The 14,733-nt window shown below is 38.0% G+C and overlaps 1 protein-coding gene across 5 annotated transcripts in view; it reads right to left on the reverse strand.

Moving 5' to 3' along the window:
• APC (adenomatous polyposis coli) overlaps positions 1-14,733 on the reverse strand; it is a 100,833-nt gene that overhangs the window by 48,252 nt on the left and 37,848 nt on the right. For all 5 annotated transcript variants that reach the window (XM_014951464.1, XM_014951465.1, XM_014951463.1 and 2 more), the window contains exon 3: positions 1,353-1,437. In XM_014951464.1, coding sequence (XP_014806950.1) covers positions 1,353-1,437 — 85 coding nt within the window. The remainder of the gene's footprint in view (positions 1-1,352; positions 1,438-14,733) is intronic.

Below are 14,733 nucleotides of genomic sequence, written 5' to 3' on the forward strand. Positions count from 1 at the left end.
GAGAGTGGTCCAGCAATAACGTCTGCCAGCTCCCTCAGCACTCGTGGGTGCAACCCATCAGGGCCCATGGACTTATGAATGTCCAGTTTGGCCAAGTGGTCCCGAACCTGGTCCTCCTCTACTAGAGGAAAAATTTCCTCTCTCCATACCATCCCCCTTGCCTCTAAGGCCACAGATTCATGAGCGGCAGTCCTAACAGTGAAGACTGAGGAAAAGAAGGCATTCAGCAACTCTGCTTTCTTCGTGTCTTCCACTACTAGGGTGCCCACCTCATCCATCAGTGGGCCCACGTTATCCCTAACCTTTCTCTTACTGTTAACATACTGAAAAAACCCCTTTTTGTTATTGCTAACATTGGTGGCCAAGATGAGCTCCTGAGCCTTGGCCCTTCTAATTTTCCCCCTGCATATCCTCACCGCTTCCTGGTATTTCTCCTTATCTGCCAGGCCCTTTTTCCAAAGATTATAAGCCTTCTTTTTGTTCCTGAGTTCCAGCCGAAGCTCTCTATTTAGCCAGGCTGGTCTTCTTCCCTTCCTGCTTGATTTTTGGGACTTGGGAATAGCTTTATCTTGCGCCTTTAAGAGTGTCTCCTTGAAGTACGACCAGCCTTCCTGGGCACCCTTGCCCTCAAGGACCATCTCCCAAGGGACACCCCCAACCATGCTCCTGAAGAGGCCAAAGTCTGCCCTTCGGAACGGGCAGGGTTTTGCACAAATGGCACATGAATTGTTCCTGTGGCCCACTTCCTAACAGCTTCTTGCTCAGAGATCCTGCAGATGGTCCACTGTCACGTAAATGATGACAACTCTTGTTCACTACAGGATCCTTAACCATAGGCATCCCCTATGACATTCCTGGTTCAGTGGTAGGGATAATGGATGTTTACAGGGAGTCAGTCGTCCGGGCTTGCTTTGCAGATCCCGTATCATGGGATGGTGCACATTCCAGCACATGCTCCAGTGAAGGGGGCACCAATCCGCAGCATTACCGACACAATTCCAGTAATACAACATGGAGAAGGCATGGCATGCAAACAAGTTCAGGAAATCAGTGGAACTAATCCATAATTGAGTTAAACCAATGTACTTTTTCTGAAGAACTCAAATAAATTATATCAAAAGCAATTAATATGAAGCCCTATAGTAATAGCAGCAAAAGCATAAAAGCAGTATAGAATTTTTTTTTGAGAATGTGTCTTAAAATGCCTAGCAAAAATGACAGGCACTGAGACTATGCCTAACCGTCAAAGTCAGCATTGAAAGGAAGATGCAGCTGAGTTAGAAAATTTTATCCCAAAGAAAAAAACAATTGAGAAACAAATTAACCTACTTAAAACATAATTCTAGATCTACCTTTAAGTCGCTCCAGTATGTCAATTTGTCCAGAAGACGTCATTGCCTCATCTTCAATACTTCCTTGTAGCTGTTTCAGCACCTCCTGTGAGAAATTAAGCTTAATTAAGAAATCCTTAGAATAATAACCCACAAGGTAAATACGTCTTATTCTGCCCTCAAGTGCACAGTTATGTAACAGCTACTGAGACACTGATGTAAACTATATTTCATGTGAGCACTCATCAAGTGTCATAATTTTAATTGCCATCAAATATGTTCTACAGTATTTCCACAAGCACTGCCACAATGTAAAGTATATCCTGAATAACTCATCCTCTCCGGTAGTCCAAAGTATCACCTTATTTAAAAGTTATTTTCTAAATGGATGCAAGTTATCTCAAATTTACAGATGGAGAAATGGAAGCACAGAGAAATTAGTTAAATTTCTCCATCTGCATACCTAAAGTTAGTATTGTCAAAATAAAATTTGGATACATAATTAAAAGTTACAAAAGTATATTGAATAACACACTTTCTAAACCTCAAAGGTATCAGAGCAGCATAATCCCCAGGAATTTATTTTCTGTAAGACCTTAGCACCACTGTAAAACAGCAAGGAGACTGCTACTTACTGCTACTACCCCCAATGTTCCCAGCACCACACCTATCAGGAAAAGACTTAGAATTCTTTCATGGTGTCTTATTATTTGGTTTATTACTACTGCTACTACCACCACCACTACCGTGCCTACAAGAAAGATATTTAGAACTCCTTCATGCAATCGAAGCTTCAAAGACAAGAATACTGCTGTGTGCTATTGAAACTACACATGATAAAATTATACATAGTTCTAATGCACAAAAAGATTCATAGTAAACAATAACTACTACACTAAAAGGGGGCTGTAAGCCCCCAGGTCCCATATGCTCAGTGGCCTAAATTCAGGTAGAAAATTAGAGGCAAGTTAGTGAATGCTTGTTCTGTATCTTAATGGCTGATACATCAATAGCAAAAATAAATTGAAACAACTGGTCACAAGGCAAAAAGCCCTTGCTGGAATGTAAAATATTGTTTTTCATACTGTGGCATAGAAAATATTTTTAGAAGCAGCAATAGTCAGGAAATGAAAACAATTCTGAATAATGGAAGGTACTCCATACTTTTCATATGTAGACTCTACACCCAGAATTGCACTTCTGTTCCAACCTGAAAACTAATGAATTTTAGGCAATTTAAAAGATATCCACATCACTGTTTTGCTCTTTCAAGAGACTAGCATACCCTACTGTCAACATTAATGGTTCTTGCAATTTGTACAGAAAGTACCTTTTAAATTAATTTTGCTCTTTACAAAGGAAACAAAATGGCATCTACGGGAAGCCAAGATATTCTTTAAACTGGCACACTACTGAGCTTTTCTATATTCAAAGTCTTGATCCTCATACATAAAAAAAAAAAAAAAAAGTAGAAGGATTTTGGGTAAAGAACTGCACAGGGTTCTGGGAAAATAATCTCCAAGCACTAACCTCAGAGCAAACGGTAGCAGCACTGTCACTGCAGCCACCCACCATGTAATTAGATGGTGGTATTCCAGGAGGAAGAATACTGGAGTTCAGACACACTAATTATGTTTACAGTGTTTGGGGGAAATAATTCAGCAGGTGGAGTTGAGGCCAAATTTGCCTGACTGACAGGAGTCAAGCCCGCATTCGTGTTTGAGTTTGGATGCACCTGATGCCAGACTCCCATCTGCCCCACCAGCTGTACTTCTGCTCACATCACAGGGAGACCTCGGCACCTGAACTGAATTAATTCCTTTCCCATCAACACTAGCAGTTACACCCAGGACTGCTAATGGCCATTCACTCCACAGGATCAGGCTGGGGCTAGTCCAAAACCAGAATCCCCTGAAACATATATACTATACACGCTGGGTCCTCAACATAATTAATCTACAGATCTGCTCTTACTGCACTACCTGTTAATGCTGGCAGAGGCTTTAGTGTCATGTCTGGTGTGACAAAATCACTGCTCTTGGAAAGACATCTCCACTGTGCTTGTGCTTTTAAGTACATTCAAGGGCATCCTTGTTAGCCATATGGCCCAGCCACCTCTATACATAACACCTGCCTTGTCAGCAAAGTCAGATGAACAACTAATCTGGTGTTTTTCAAAGAAGGATTTCTACATTTTTCAAAGAAGGCCTCCTACATTATCTGACATAAGGGCAGATAACGTTTACAGATGGCAGTCTTAGCTTAAAAGCCTGAAAGGGCAATGTGGATACGTGGAGTGGTCTTGGGAGTTTTGCAGGCTTCTGAAAGACCTGTCAACTCAGATAAATTTAGAAATAATTAATGAATCCCTTTCCTCTGAGAACAGTACCCTGGTGCAGTGAAAAAACCCCAACCCAAACATCTAACCCCTGCTCCCATTCCCTTCTTAGAAGCTTCATTCTCATCTCGCTGCATGGCAGTCCTGTTATTCAGAAAACATATGTTCAGGATACTTTCCTACACAATGAGTCGTCATGCTTCAAGAGACAACAATGAAGAGCGAAGTGGAAATCCTATCACCTTTTCCTGTGCTACCTACCAAACTACATGACTGAAGTGTCCAGGCAGCTAAGGACTGCTCGTTCTGAATACTGGCAACAGTTAAACATTAGCATACTGGATCACCTTTCTCAATTTTCTCTGCTACAATTCATTAATTTAGGCTGTAACTTTTCATTTTTAAATTATTCCATTTTTTTCAACAGCACATGCATATTTTTTTTTCAAGTTAGTAAGCAAAGCATTCTCTTCCATATCTTTCTACAGTACCACTGCTAAGATAACAATGCCATTAGGAGGCTAAGACATCAATTTCAGACTCAATCACAGCACATTTTGAAATCTAAGATGACCAAGGAGACAAAGGTTAGAGAGACAGATTCAGCCCCTGGCCAGGTACTGGTGGAAAATGAATGAGTATGCTAAAATGACAAACTGGGGAATTTACAATTTTATTTGAATAAAGGAACAGATAAGTTTTCTGTAATAATCCATCTGAAGTAAACATGGCAAGTTATCTACTACTGTGATTATGAAATTTTTTATTTATCTACTTATTAAATTCCAGGACTCAACATTAATGCTGTTTACGTGCAGCTCTCCCATTTACCCCCCAAGATTAATACAGTGCTTTGAAATAGTAATTTTCCACAATATTTTACATTTGATTATAAATTTATAAATATTATAAATTTATAAATATAAACGAATGTTATAAATTACATTTGATATCATGTCTGCTAAATAGTGTAAAATCTTCTTCCTAAATAAACCTGAATCAATTTAACTGAAGTTAAATTAATATTCTGCTTACTACACAAGAATTTATTTATTTGAATAAATATATTAGAATCATAGAGTCATCGAATCGTCTAGGTTGGAAGGGACCTTAAAGATCATCTAGTCCAACCATCAACCTAACTCTGACAAAAAAATAAATAAGAAATAAGCAATAAAAAAATCACTAAACCATATTCCTGAGGACCATGTCAACCCATCTTTTGAACACCTCCAGGGATGGTGCCTCAAACAGTTCCCTGGGCATGCTCTTCCAATACTTCATAACCTTTTCCGTGAAGAAATATTTCCTAATATCCAATCTAAACCTCCCCTGGTGCAACTTGAGGCCATTTCCCCTTGTCCTATCTCCTGTGACTTGGGAGATGAGACCGACCCCCACCTCTCTACACCTCCCCTTCAGGTAGTTATAGAGCACGATAAGGTCGCTCCTCAGCCTCCTCTTCTCCAGACTGAACAACCCCAGCTCCCTCAGCCTCTCCTCATAAGACTTACTCTCCAGACCCCTCACCAGCTTCGTTGCCCTTCTCTGGACCCGCTCCAGCACCTCAATGTCTTTCTTGTGGTAAGGGACCCAAAACTGGACGCAGTACTCGAGGTGAGGCTAGAATTGGTTTATAGCACTATTCTAAGCAAATTCTTTTTTGACTTATTAGTGACTTACTGAAAAAATACACAAATGTAAGTGTGTCTAAGGAAGACTGCAGAAGTTTTGTTCTATTCTTTTAAAGAACGTAAGTCAAATTATTTTAACGGCCACTTAAATATAACCTAGTTTATCTTGTCCTACTGCAGAAGTACAAAAGAATCATTTTGGCATGGAGCAGGTCCTATGACTCATCATCATTTAAAAAGGTTTCTGTCTTCACAGTCTCTGGACTGTGAAGTACAGACACAATGTCAGGGTTTTTTTTTTTGGACTCTATGAATATAGTCCTGACCTTACAACTCCTTTATGGATAATTAAAGAAAAAAAGATCAGACCCATTAGCAAGCAACTGGAAAACTACTGAGAAGAAAAGCACCTTAAACAACAGTATATGCATCCAGCTAAGTGTCAAGCGTTAAATAAAATTGCTTAAGGACTGGGAATTTACTCAAGCTGCTAAGAAAGAAAGGAATCAACAAAGAACAATCCTAACAATACCAGATTTCAAATCCCAATGATTTAAGATGTATACTCAATTTTTGAGAACTGTAAGTATAAATATTAATATTTATATTTAGAAATATTTTCAATTATAGTATCTGTAAAAAGACATTCTGGTTTAGACATATACCTCTCCTTCAGCAGGAAAATGAGCAGTGATGACAATTCAGACAAATCAGATACATTTGGTCTTCTATAAACACAACTTGCTTCCCTCCCCCTTCTCCCTTTTGAATAGAATAACCTTTATTATTTGTATTTACTTTTCTGAAACTTTTCTGTGAATGTTAAAATGTATAAAAAACATTGTGAAAATTCAATATATGAAATTGCTGGCAGCAGTACACAAGATAGACTCACAGGCCAGTATCAGCTGAAATAAGCCAACAAGATGTTTTGAAATTTGCTGGATTTTCAAATGTACGCATGAGTCTACATTTAAATGTATTTCCAACAACAGCTATCCTATCAATCAATTTTAGGTAAGTCACTCTTCAGACCTGTTCCTCCACTTTAGCTAATAAACTATTCTTCGGCCTGTATGAAAAGACATAGCTGTCATCCACCTATACACACACTTCACTCTGTGTTTCTTTCAGTGTTTTTTATCAAGGCCTAAACAGAGTTATCCTTCAGTTTAGGGCTTTTAGGTTATGCTTACCTTTGTTACAACATTTGAATATAAAAGCAGGTTTAAATATAGAAAGCACTTACAATTTCAGACAGTAATTGAATATCGACCTTAGCACCACACAGAATGGGAATATGTACACTGAATGACTGAGAACTAGTATTTTTAACTAAATCAGCAGTATTTTAAAATGAGAATATTTCTGAGAACATCCCTACTCATGTTTTTAACCTGATATGCTGAAAACTTAACATACAATTGCACTCTAACGTGAAAGTGATTTTTTAAGTTCAACCCAGTGTTGTATGTTGTTTTAATTATTATTTGTTTAAAAGGGCGGGGAAAAAGATAATATATACTAATATAATATAAATACTAATATAAAAGATAATATATACTACAAGCACATCAGTCACTCAAATTTGACAACAACATTACAGGTGAAAACAGCAGGGAAGGATGGACACCAGAATAATATGTTCTATGTGTTTACAGATGCACAAACTTAATTTCAAGGTCTTACATGACCCTTCATAATTATATGAACTTGACAGTGACTTAGTACTATCATACATGGTACAACACTCCCAGGGTCCGAGCGAGAGCTATGGAAGAGGCCCTTCTGTACATTTTGGCAAATTACACTGCTACTTAATCAAGCTTGTTGGGAGCCCTTCTGATTGCCTGAAGTGCCAAGCAATCACTCTGGTTGCTCAACCCTATGGCCAGTGCTGCTGATCGAGGTGAAACACTGGAGCAACTCAACTTTTAACCTAGCAGAAAGAGGAAAGCATTTGTTATGTGAAATGACATTGTTCATTTTAATTTCAAACAGTGTCATTTTCTAAAAGAAAAATATTCACTTGGTGCTACCACGCTCAAGAGCTGTCACTTGCTGTAACCACACATTGAAGCCAGGACTAAGTTTTCAGTGCAAGCCCACTGTCAGATCAACTAATGTTATCCTATTATATGCTCAAAAAGAATGCTGTCTGAAGTTATGTCAGTAACTATATACATTACCAGCTCAATTTCACCTAAATTCTAAAAAATAAAAACAATTTTAAAAATATTCAATTTTCCAACCAATTTGGTTTCTAGTAGAATCTTTAGAATTGCAAAGATCATGCTAAAAAGTATTACTTATTGTGAAATCATAACAACAAACTTAAAAAGACACAAATCAAACACAATATAATGCCCCTGATGCATCTTTACTGATTAAATAAATTCAATGATATTTTAAATGTCTGTTTTAGTAAGATGCCAAATGACTTTTACAACACATTTTTAGTTCACGTGAACTTAAAAAGAGTTATTCACAAATGTCTAACTGCATTAGTTGTGCAGTCACTGAAGCGAAGTATCTCCCAGAATTAACTATTTGATTCAATTCGTAAAGTCAGTTCAGCTTAAGGGAGTTTGTTCCACTCACACATTAGAGTTTACCAAATGACCAATACATAAGAATATCTCCAGAAGTACTGTTATTTTTAGAGGATCTACCCATTGCACTATTCCTTGCGTATCCACTACTACCAGTATTCTTCCTCCTCGTATCACAATCCTGATGAGACAATCTCCTTTACGTGCCTTAAGATTGACATCCCCTCTTCCCTCCTGGAAGGCATGGGTGCGCGAGGTACCAAAAGAACATTCTGCATGTGCAAAATCAACTGAGAGGGAAGTAAGATGTAAGTTCACATTACGAAAAATTAAAAAAAAAAAAAGAAGCATATAATGTTTCCTATGCTAACCATGGTTACCGTTTTCCTTTGAACGACTTCAAAAGTTCAAGCACTTACATGTTGGGAAAGGATGCATTGAAATTAAATGGAAACCAAGCATATGCTGGAAAGAAAATGCTGGAAGAATTCACACAGCACAGATTACAGAAGCTCAGAATCTAGCACCTATTCCGGAAATATTTATACCAGCAAGGAATGTTCCAGCTGAATCAATGCCTTTTCTATTTACTTTTCCACCAAACAATGAATTTGTTGAAAAACATTGAAAAATAGTATTTTCATGAGCAGAAGCTAGAATCCTTAGAAATTTAGCCTCAAAATAGGCATTGTGAATGCCCATGGAATGCTACTAGGCAGCACAAAGACAGCTAGTACTCTGTCAACTTGCCCCTAAGAGTTGATTCTCCAGATGAACAGCCTTAGTGTGTAAGAACTATACGCAGGCCATTTCACTCTCAAACTAGGCCAGCTAGCTATTATCATCTACAGTAAGACTGTTCATGCAGGCAGTTAAATAAAGCAAATATGAAGACTTGAGGAAAACAGTAGACAGCTAGTATGGCTACTCAAGAAAACAAGGTGTCACCACTCTCTGTCCATTTTTATCATACCTGTTGTGCAGAATGGGATTAATATAAAGCTAAAACAGGTTTTCATCAAGATTAGGGGTATATGGGTATCTGCTGTGCCAATGCCTATATCGCCAACCATTTGGAAGAGAATCTGACTTTCAAAATGTTACTATTATATTTTCAAAGTTCTCCCTTATTAAATAGACATAATGTGAAATTTCTGATTTATGATAGCTGATTTATGACTGTGTACAACAAAGACAGTTAGCTTTTAGTGAATTTAAAAAAAACTGTGTTATTTCAGAATACAAAACATAATCTAGTTACACTGAAAGCAAAATATACATTATCAAGGAATCAAAATATTATGGTAGGTTGTACTGAATGTAACTGGATTTTGAGCACTGTCTGTCCAGGATGCTATGTGCATTATGTGCACAGTGCTATGTGAGATCTGTAGCTCACAATTGTCATTGAATTCTCTCCTACTAGCCCAGCTGTCTGCAGACAGCGTTTCTGATGGCGACTGACTGCAGTCGTGCAAATTCCATGACGTATGCAACCCACTCAGTGAGACCACAGCTGGTTCAAGGAGACAGGGTATGGCTATGAAATGCAGCTGACAGAAGAGAAAAGATTTAGTTTAAATACTGTAAAAAAATTTTTTTTAAATTAATAATGTATATTTTCTGGAAAAAAGTTCCATTTTTTCCTGCAGACTGCATTTCTTTCAAAAAGTAACTTTCAAGAGAAATACTTGACTCTCTACAGATCACTATATACATGAAAAATCTGTAATTAAAGACTTCATTTGCACAGGTGAATTAGAAAACAACCCTATTTTATATATGGATATATTTTAATCCTAAATATAAGCACTAAGCATGAGGGTTTTTTGTAGAATAGGTAAAATTTTATCATAGGGTGCACAAACCTGCTGACAAAATCAAGGTGGCATTGTCTTCCTTAACGATGACTTTTTCTTAATGTTTGAATACACAAACCCAAATAAAATGCATTTCAAGTTTTTTTGTGGTGGTATAAATATGAAAAAAAAGTCAAACTTTATTGTGTAAATTACTACTTTTTTTTGTACTTCATTTCAATCACAAGGTTTGTTAATCCTACAGGCAAAGAACAGACCAAAGGGTCAGATTCATTGCAACATCATTACCATTGAAAACTGGTACAAAGAAGAATTGCACAGAAATTTCTTAAATTTATGCTTTTGACTCATTAATTCCTATCCATAGCTTCCTTTTCAAAAGCAGGAGGCTTATTATACACATTCGTCGCTTGCTACTGCACCTTCAGCTGCTCTTCAAGACACTTCTAGTTCCTTCTACATTTCCCTTTATTGTCTGCTGTAATTTATGTTTCTGCTTAAAGCTGGGCCACAACAAAATTCAGTGAAGTATCAAAGAATTCAAGACAAAGCCTCTACTGTGTGCCAGACAGAGCATGTATCAAAACAAGCTTTAAAAAAATTGAAGGTTAGAGAAGAAAAACAAGCTCTATTAAGTCAGTAGAGCGCACAGTACCATATAAATAACCCCGAAGAGCCAGGAGTACAAAGTATAAAAAACCAAACCCTTAACTTTGGCCACATCAGCCAAAATGCTGAAAAAATCAGTCAGACAAATGAAGTTGACTCATTAGAGTTGGCTGGAAGATGCATGGAAACAATGTCAGGACAAGGGCAGATTCAACAGAGGCACCACTTTCTGAGGTACGCTACTTGCATGGCAATGAGCAAACGAACAGTGCACTAGAAGGTTCCCATCAACTGGTTAATTAAGGAGGGAAAATTTATGTTCAACTGCTGCTAGTAGCAAGCAAAAAAAGGAGTTTCTTTCACTACCATCTGTATCTAGGTAAAAAAGATTCTCCTCCAAAAAGCTGTAAGCCAGGCATGCACAGGCAGAACCAAGATGGTGTGGAAAAATACAAATGCCAGAACCGGAGGACACCGTAAAAAATGGTAGAGCACCTGCAGCCTCACAGCAGCATAGCACTGACGTCACAAGATAATCCTGATGCTTTGGCACTGCTTCATAAATTTTATGGAAACTTTGGGATCGTATTTGCAACTTAAATTATTCAAATTCTCTGGATCTTTATGCAATAATCTCACAACTCTGGTTTCCTGAAAAAAAACCAACACCAAAACCAAAACCCAACACCCAAAACTCTACCACTTTTTAATATGATGAAGCTACTACTGCCACCTCATACAGGATTTTTGAAGTTAAACTACCACACATTTTAGTCCCAATTGACACGGAGTACAAATTTTCACCAAAAATGCTTTCCTGAAATTATTTGCTAAAGTGTTCTCCAGGTACATAAAAACTAATGCACAGGGGTCCATGCTGTTTTTCAGGTGGCCAGAGCTTTGTGTTTGAATCTGTTTAGACCTTCTCATTAATACTTTCTGTTGAGCTCCCAAAGAAGACAAGAAAGTTTTTAAACATAAAAAAAGCTAAACTATAAACCAGGATAATTAGGTAAACTTGTAATTAAAAATATTAACAATTTGAATGGAAACAAACAAACAAAAAAAAGTTGCTTGGAGAGACACGTCAATTGCTATTCTTGAGTTTCTGTACCCTTGCAGGGCAAATGTGAACTGCAGAGGTCTACCTGGTCCAAGAAAAGGCCACCATCACTGGCCAGGCAGAGGTCTCTATGTCTTACTCTGCCACAGGCTCTTTGGATCTCTTCTTCAGCAATAGGCTGCTGCTGTCACCTTCCCTCCTTCACCTCACTCCAGCCCCCCCAGCCTCTGAAGGCCCCTCTCCTTCTCCTTCACAATACACAGCTCTAGAAGAGGAGAAATCGCTCCTCGCCCTCCTTCCCCCTTCTTTAGGGAGCATAACCCAGCTGGGAAAAACAGGACAAAGACTGCACACTGTCCTTCACACTGAGACATACCAAATGCCCGTCCACACCAACATTCTACCTCCAGCAGCAAGAACCTAGCGACAACATATGAACAAAACAAAACTTACTGTTCATTTGTCTTGCATGTCTTCTGCCCAGCTTCCAGCTGGCCTTGGCTTCCTGAAAATACGTCTGCAGTGGTACTGTGCAGTATTTTGGCATCCAAATGCTCCCATGGCAAAGACTTAAGATGAAAAAAACACTTTGTTTTGTTTTCCGCCTGCTATCTGATAAAGTTATTTGGTGTCCCTTAGCTCTCTTATTGACCGAAACTAATCATTCTCTATTAACTTTCCTCATGCTATCTACGATCTTTTAGAGCTCAACAACCTTCTTCCCAACCTGTCCTTTTCTCTCCAGCTTAAAAGTCCCATCCTATTCAACCATGACACTTAATGAAGATTTTCATATCACAATTTCTTATTTCTTTTGCACCTATACTAATTCTACCAGATCCTTCCTGAGGAGGTTCACCAGGACAAGACATAGTACCCAACTTCCAGATGCAGCATGTGCCCATCCTGACATAATTATAGCTACTGTACTTCCCTACCTACGCCCAGTAATTTCTAAATCAGACTGACTCTGTGGATCCAAACTAAGCATTAACCTGACAACTTATTTAAAAAACTGGACATTTTCAGGTATGTACAGTATCTCTTAGACCTCTTTCTATGTTGTTGTCATGCTAATGCAGAACCCCTCATTATGTATATAAACAAGGCTGTTTTACATCATGACTGTTTACACTTCTGAGCATTGAATTTTATTTGCTGTGTATTCAACTCAGCCACTCAATACCACAAGATTCTTCTGCAGCTCTTCACGCTCCGTGTTCCTCTTTACTACACTGAAAATCATCAGTCAACCTTTTTAATCTCATTCTTTTCTTCCAGATAACTTAAGAACATGTTGAAAATATACAGGTCACAGCAGAAGTCTCACTAGGATGCTAATGATAAAATGAAAAAGACCCAAACCCTGACTATTTATTCTGCTCTCCCTTTTCTACCTTTCAGTTGGATAGTAATCAGAGAACCTTCCTAAATCAACTTAGGTTCTTCAGGAGTATTCAGGATGAGGGATGTTACTAAGCTCATTTTAGAAACCCAAGCAGACTCATCAGTGCCAACATAGCTTACCTCCTACTCAGTGATTCCTTCAAAGAACTCATATTTGTGAGCCACACTTCTCCCTAAGAAAGGAATGCTAACTTTTCCCACTAGTAGTCTGTTCTTTATTGTGGTTTCAGATACATCCATTAAAAACTCAAGCTTGCAGGTTCATAGATCAGTAGTTTCTCCTAAACTTTTCTTTTTTCTGGAAAAGTAGCATCATACCTGCCACCTTCCATAATTTGCACGCTGAGGCCATTTTAGACACAGAATACAGATCTTGATCTTTATATGACAATCACAAGTGGTTGTTACGACCAGAAGGACTTAAACATGTGAATGATCTTGCAGGAAAACTACATAAATCCACACAAATTTGGTAAGCAATGCAGATGTCTGTCTGGTGGAAGAGCCAAAAAAAAAAAATTACTGAATTTTCTTTAGTTTGAATTCTATAGTTTGACAATGTATCATTATGTTTAACAGACACAAATAAAGGAAGATAAGTAAGGAAATAAGTGGAAACATGCTGGTGAAAAATCTCAGGGGCTAGAGGCTGATACAGAAGAGAAGCTTTGACTAAGCCACCGCCCTTACTGAATTGCTGCAAGGAGGGAACCTATGTAGCATAGAGGAACTTCAGGATCCAGGAAGAAACAGGAAACTACCAGCTGAAAAACTGATGAGACTTTTGACAGAAGGGCCACAATTTCCCTGACTACAATTTTAAGTATCCAGACCTCATGATCACTCCAGTAAATTATTTCTCTTTCTTAGGCTGTAGTTTGCTCTTTCTGTAAAGCCAAAGAGGTCATACTTCAATCTCCCCAACTGCTGAAGAGAAGAGGGTAGAACAGGCTATACCTTTCAGTTGGCAGTTCAGCCAATTTCCTACTTAAGTTGCTTTCGAACGCTTGGGTGAATATAATTTCTTTCTGACATTTCACTGTATCTGTTTTATCCCTTCGTTCTAAAAGTTTTATTGTTGACACTTAAATTCAAGGTAGAGCCACTGAGATGTTGCCCACATAGTAGGGAAATATCCCTAAGCTCCGTATGAGCAATTACTGTGGAAATATCATATCACCACACTTGGTTTTGGTTCGTGAAGGAGTTATAATACACCCTATTAAATCTGACATGACCTCTTAGCAGAAGTAACAACATACCATATAACTCAGATCACTTGGAAATCAGATTTCCAGTGACAGTTCTGAAAGTGATGCTAATACTCTGATGTATAGCAGGACACAAAGCAACATCTACCACACTACATTCAAGAGTCAAATTCAAACTTCTCAAGTTACACCACCGTTTGCTTACTATGTGTAGCCTATTCACTAATAGCAATTCCAGATCAAATATATCTATTTTAACATTAGCATTTCTCTTCTGTGTACCAAATGTTTTGTTTTTATAGCTTAACATAATTTTTCAATTATTTTTCTATTTCTGTATGCCTGGGTGAAACATTTTACTCTGTGACGCCAACTAAAAATCTTTTCTCTGATGACAAAAGGAAAAAGGGGAATAGCAAGATGAAGCTAAAACCACTCTCTCTTTGGAAATAGATTGGAAAATCCTGACACAGAAAGTGTCCCCAGCAAAATGTATATTTTCCTGTACCTTAGAAGAAAAACTGTCGTTACATTTCTGAAAATGGGCTTACAAACATGGGAATGCATTAAATGTATTTATCTAACATCTACTTGAGGAATCTCATATACAAATAGATATATACACACTACATATGTATATAGCATATGTCAAAACTGCGAAGGAGTATACATCAGAGGTCTCTGTGAACATGTTAAGCTTCAAATTTTAATTTGCAAGGACATGGCTCACCATGATACACTGAAATAAAAATTCCTGTGCTGGTTACG

Source organism: Calidris pugnax, unplaced genomic scaffold, assembly GCF_001431845.1.
Source record: "Calidris pugnax isolate Ruff unplaced genomic scaffold, ASM143184v1 scaffold148, whole genome shotgun sequence".
NCBI classification, from domain to species: Eukaryota; Metazoa; Chordata; class Aves; order Charadriiformes; family Scolopacidae; genus Calidris; species Calidris pugnax.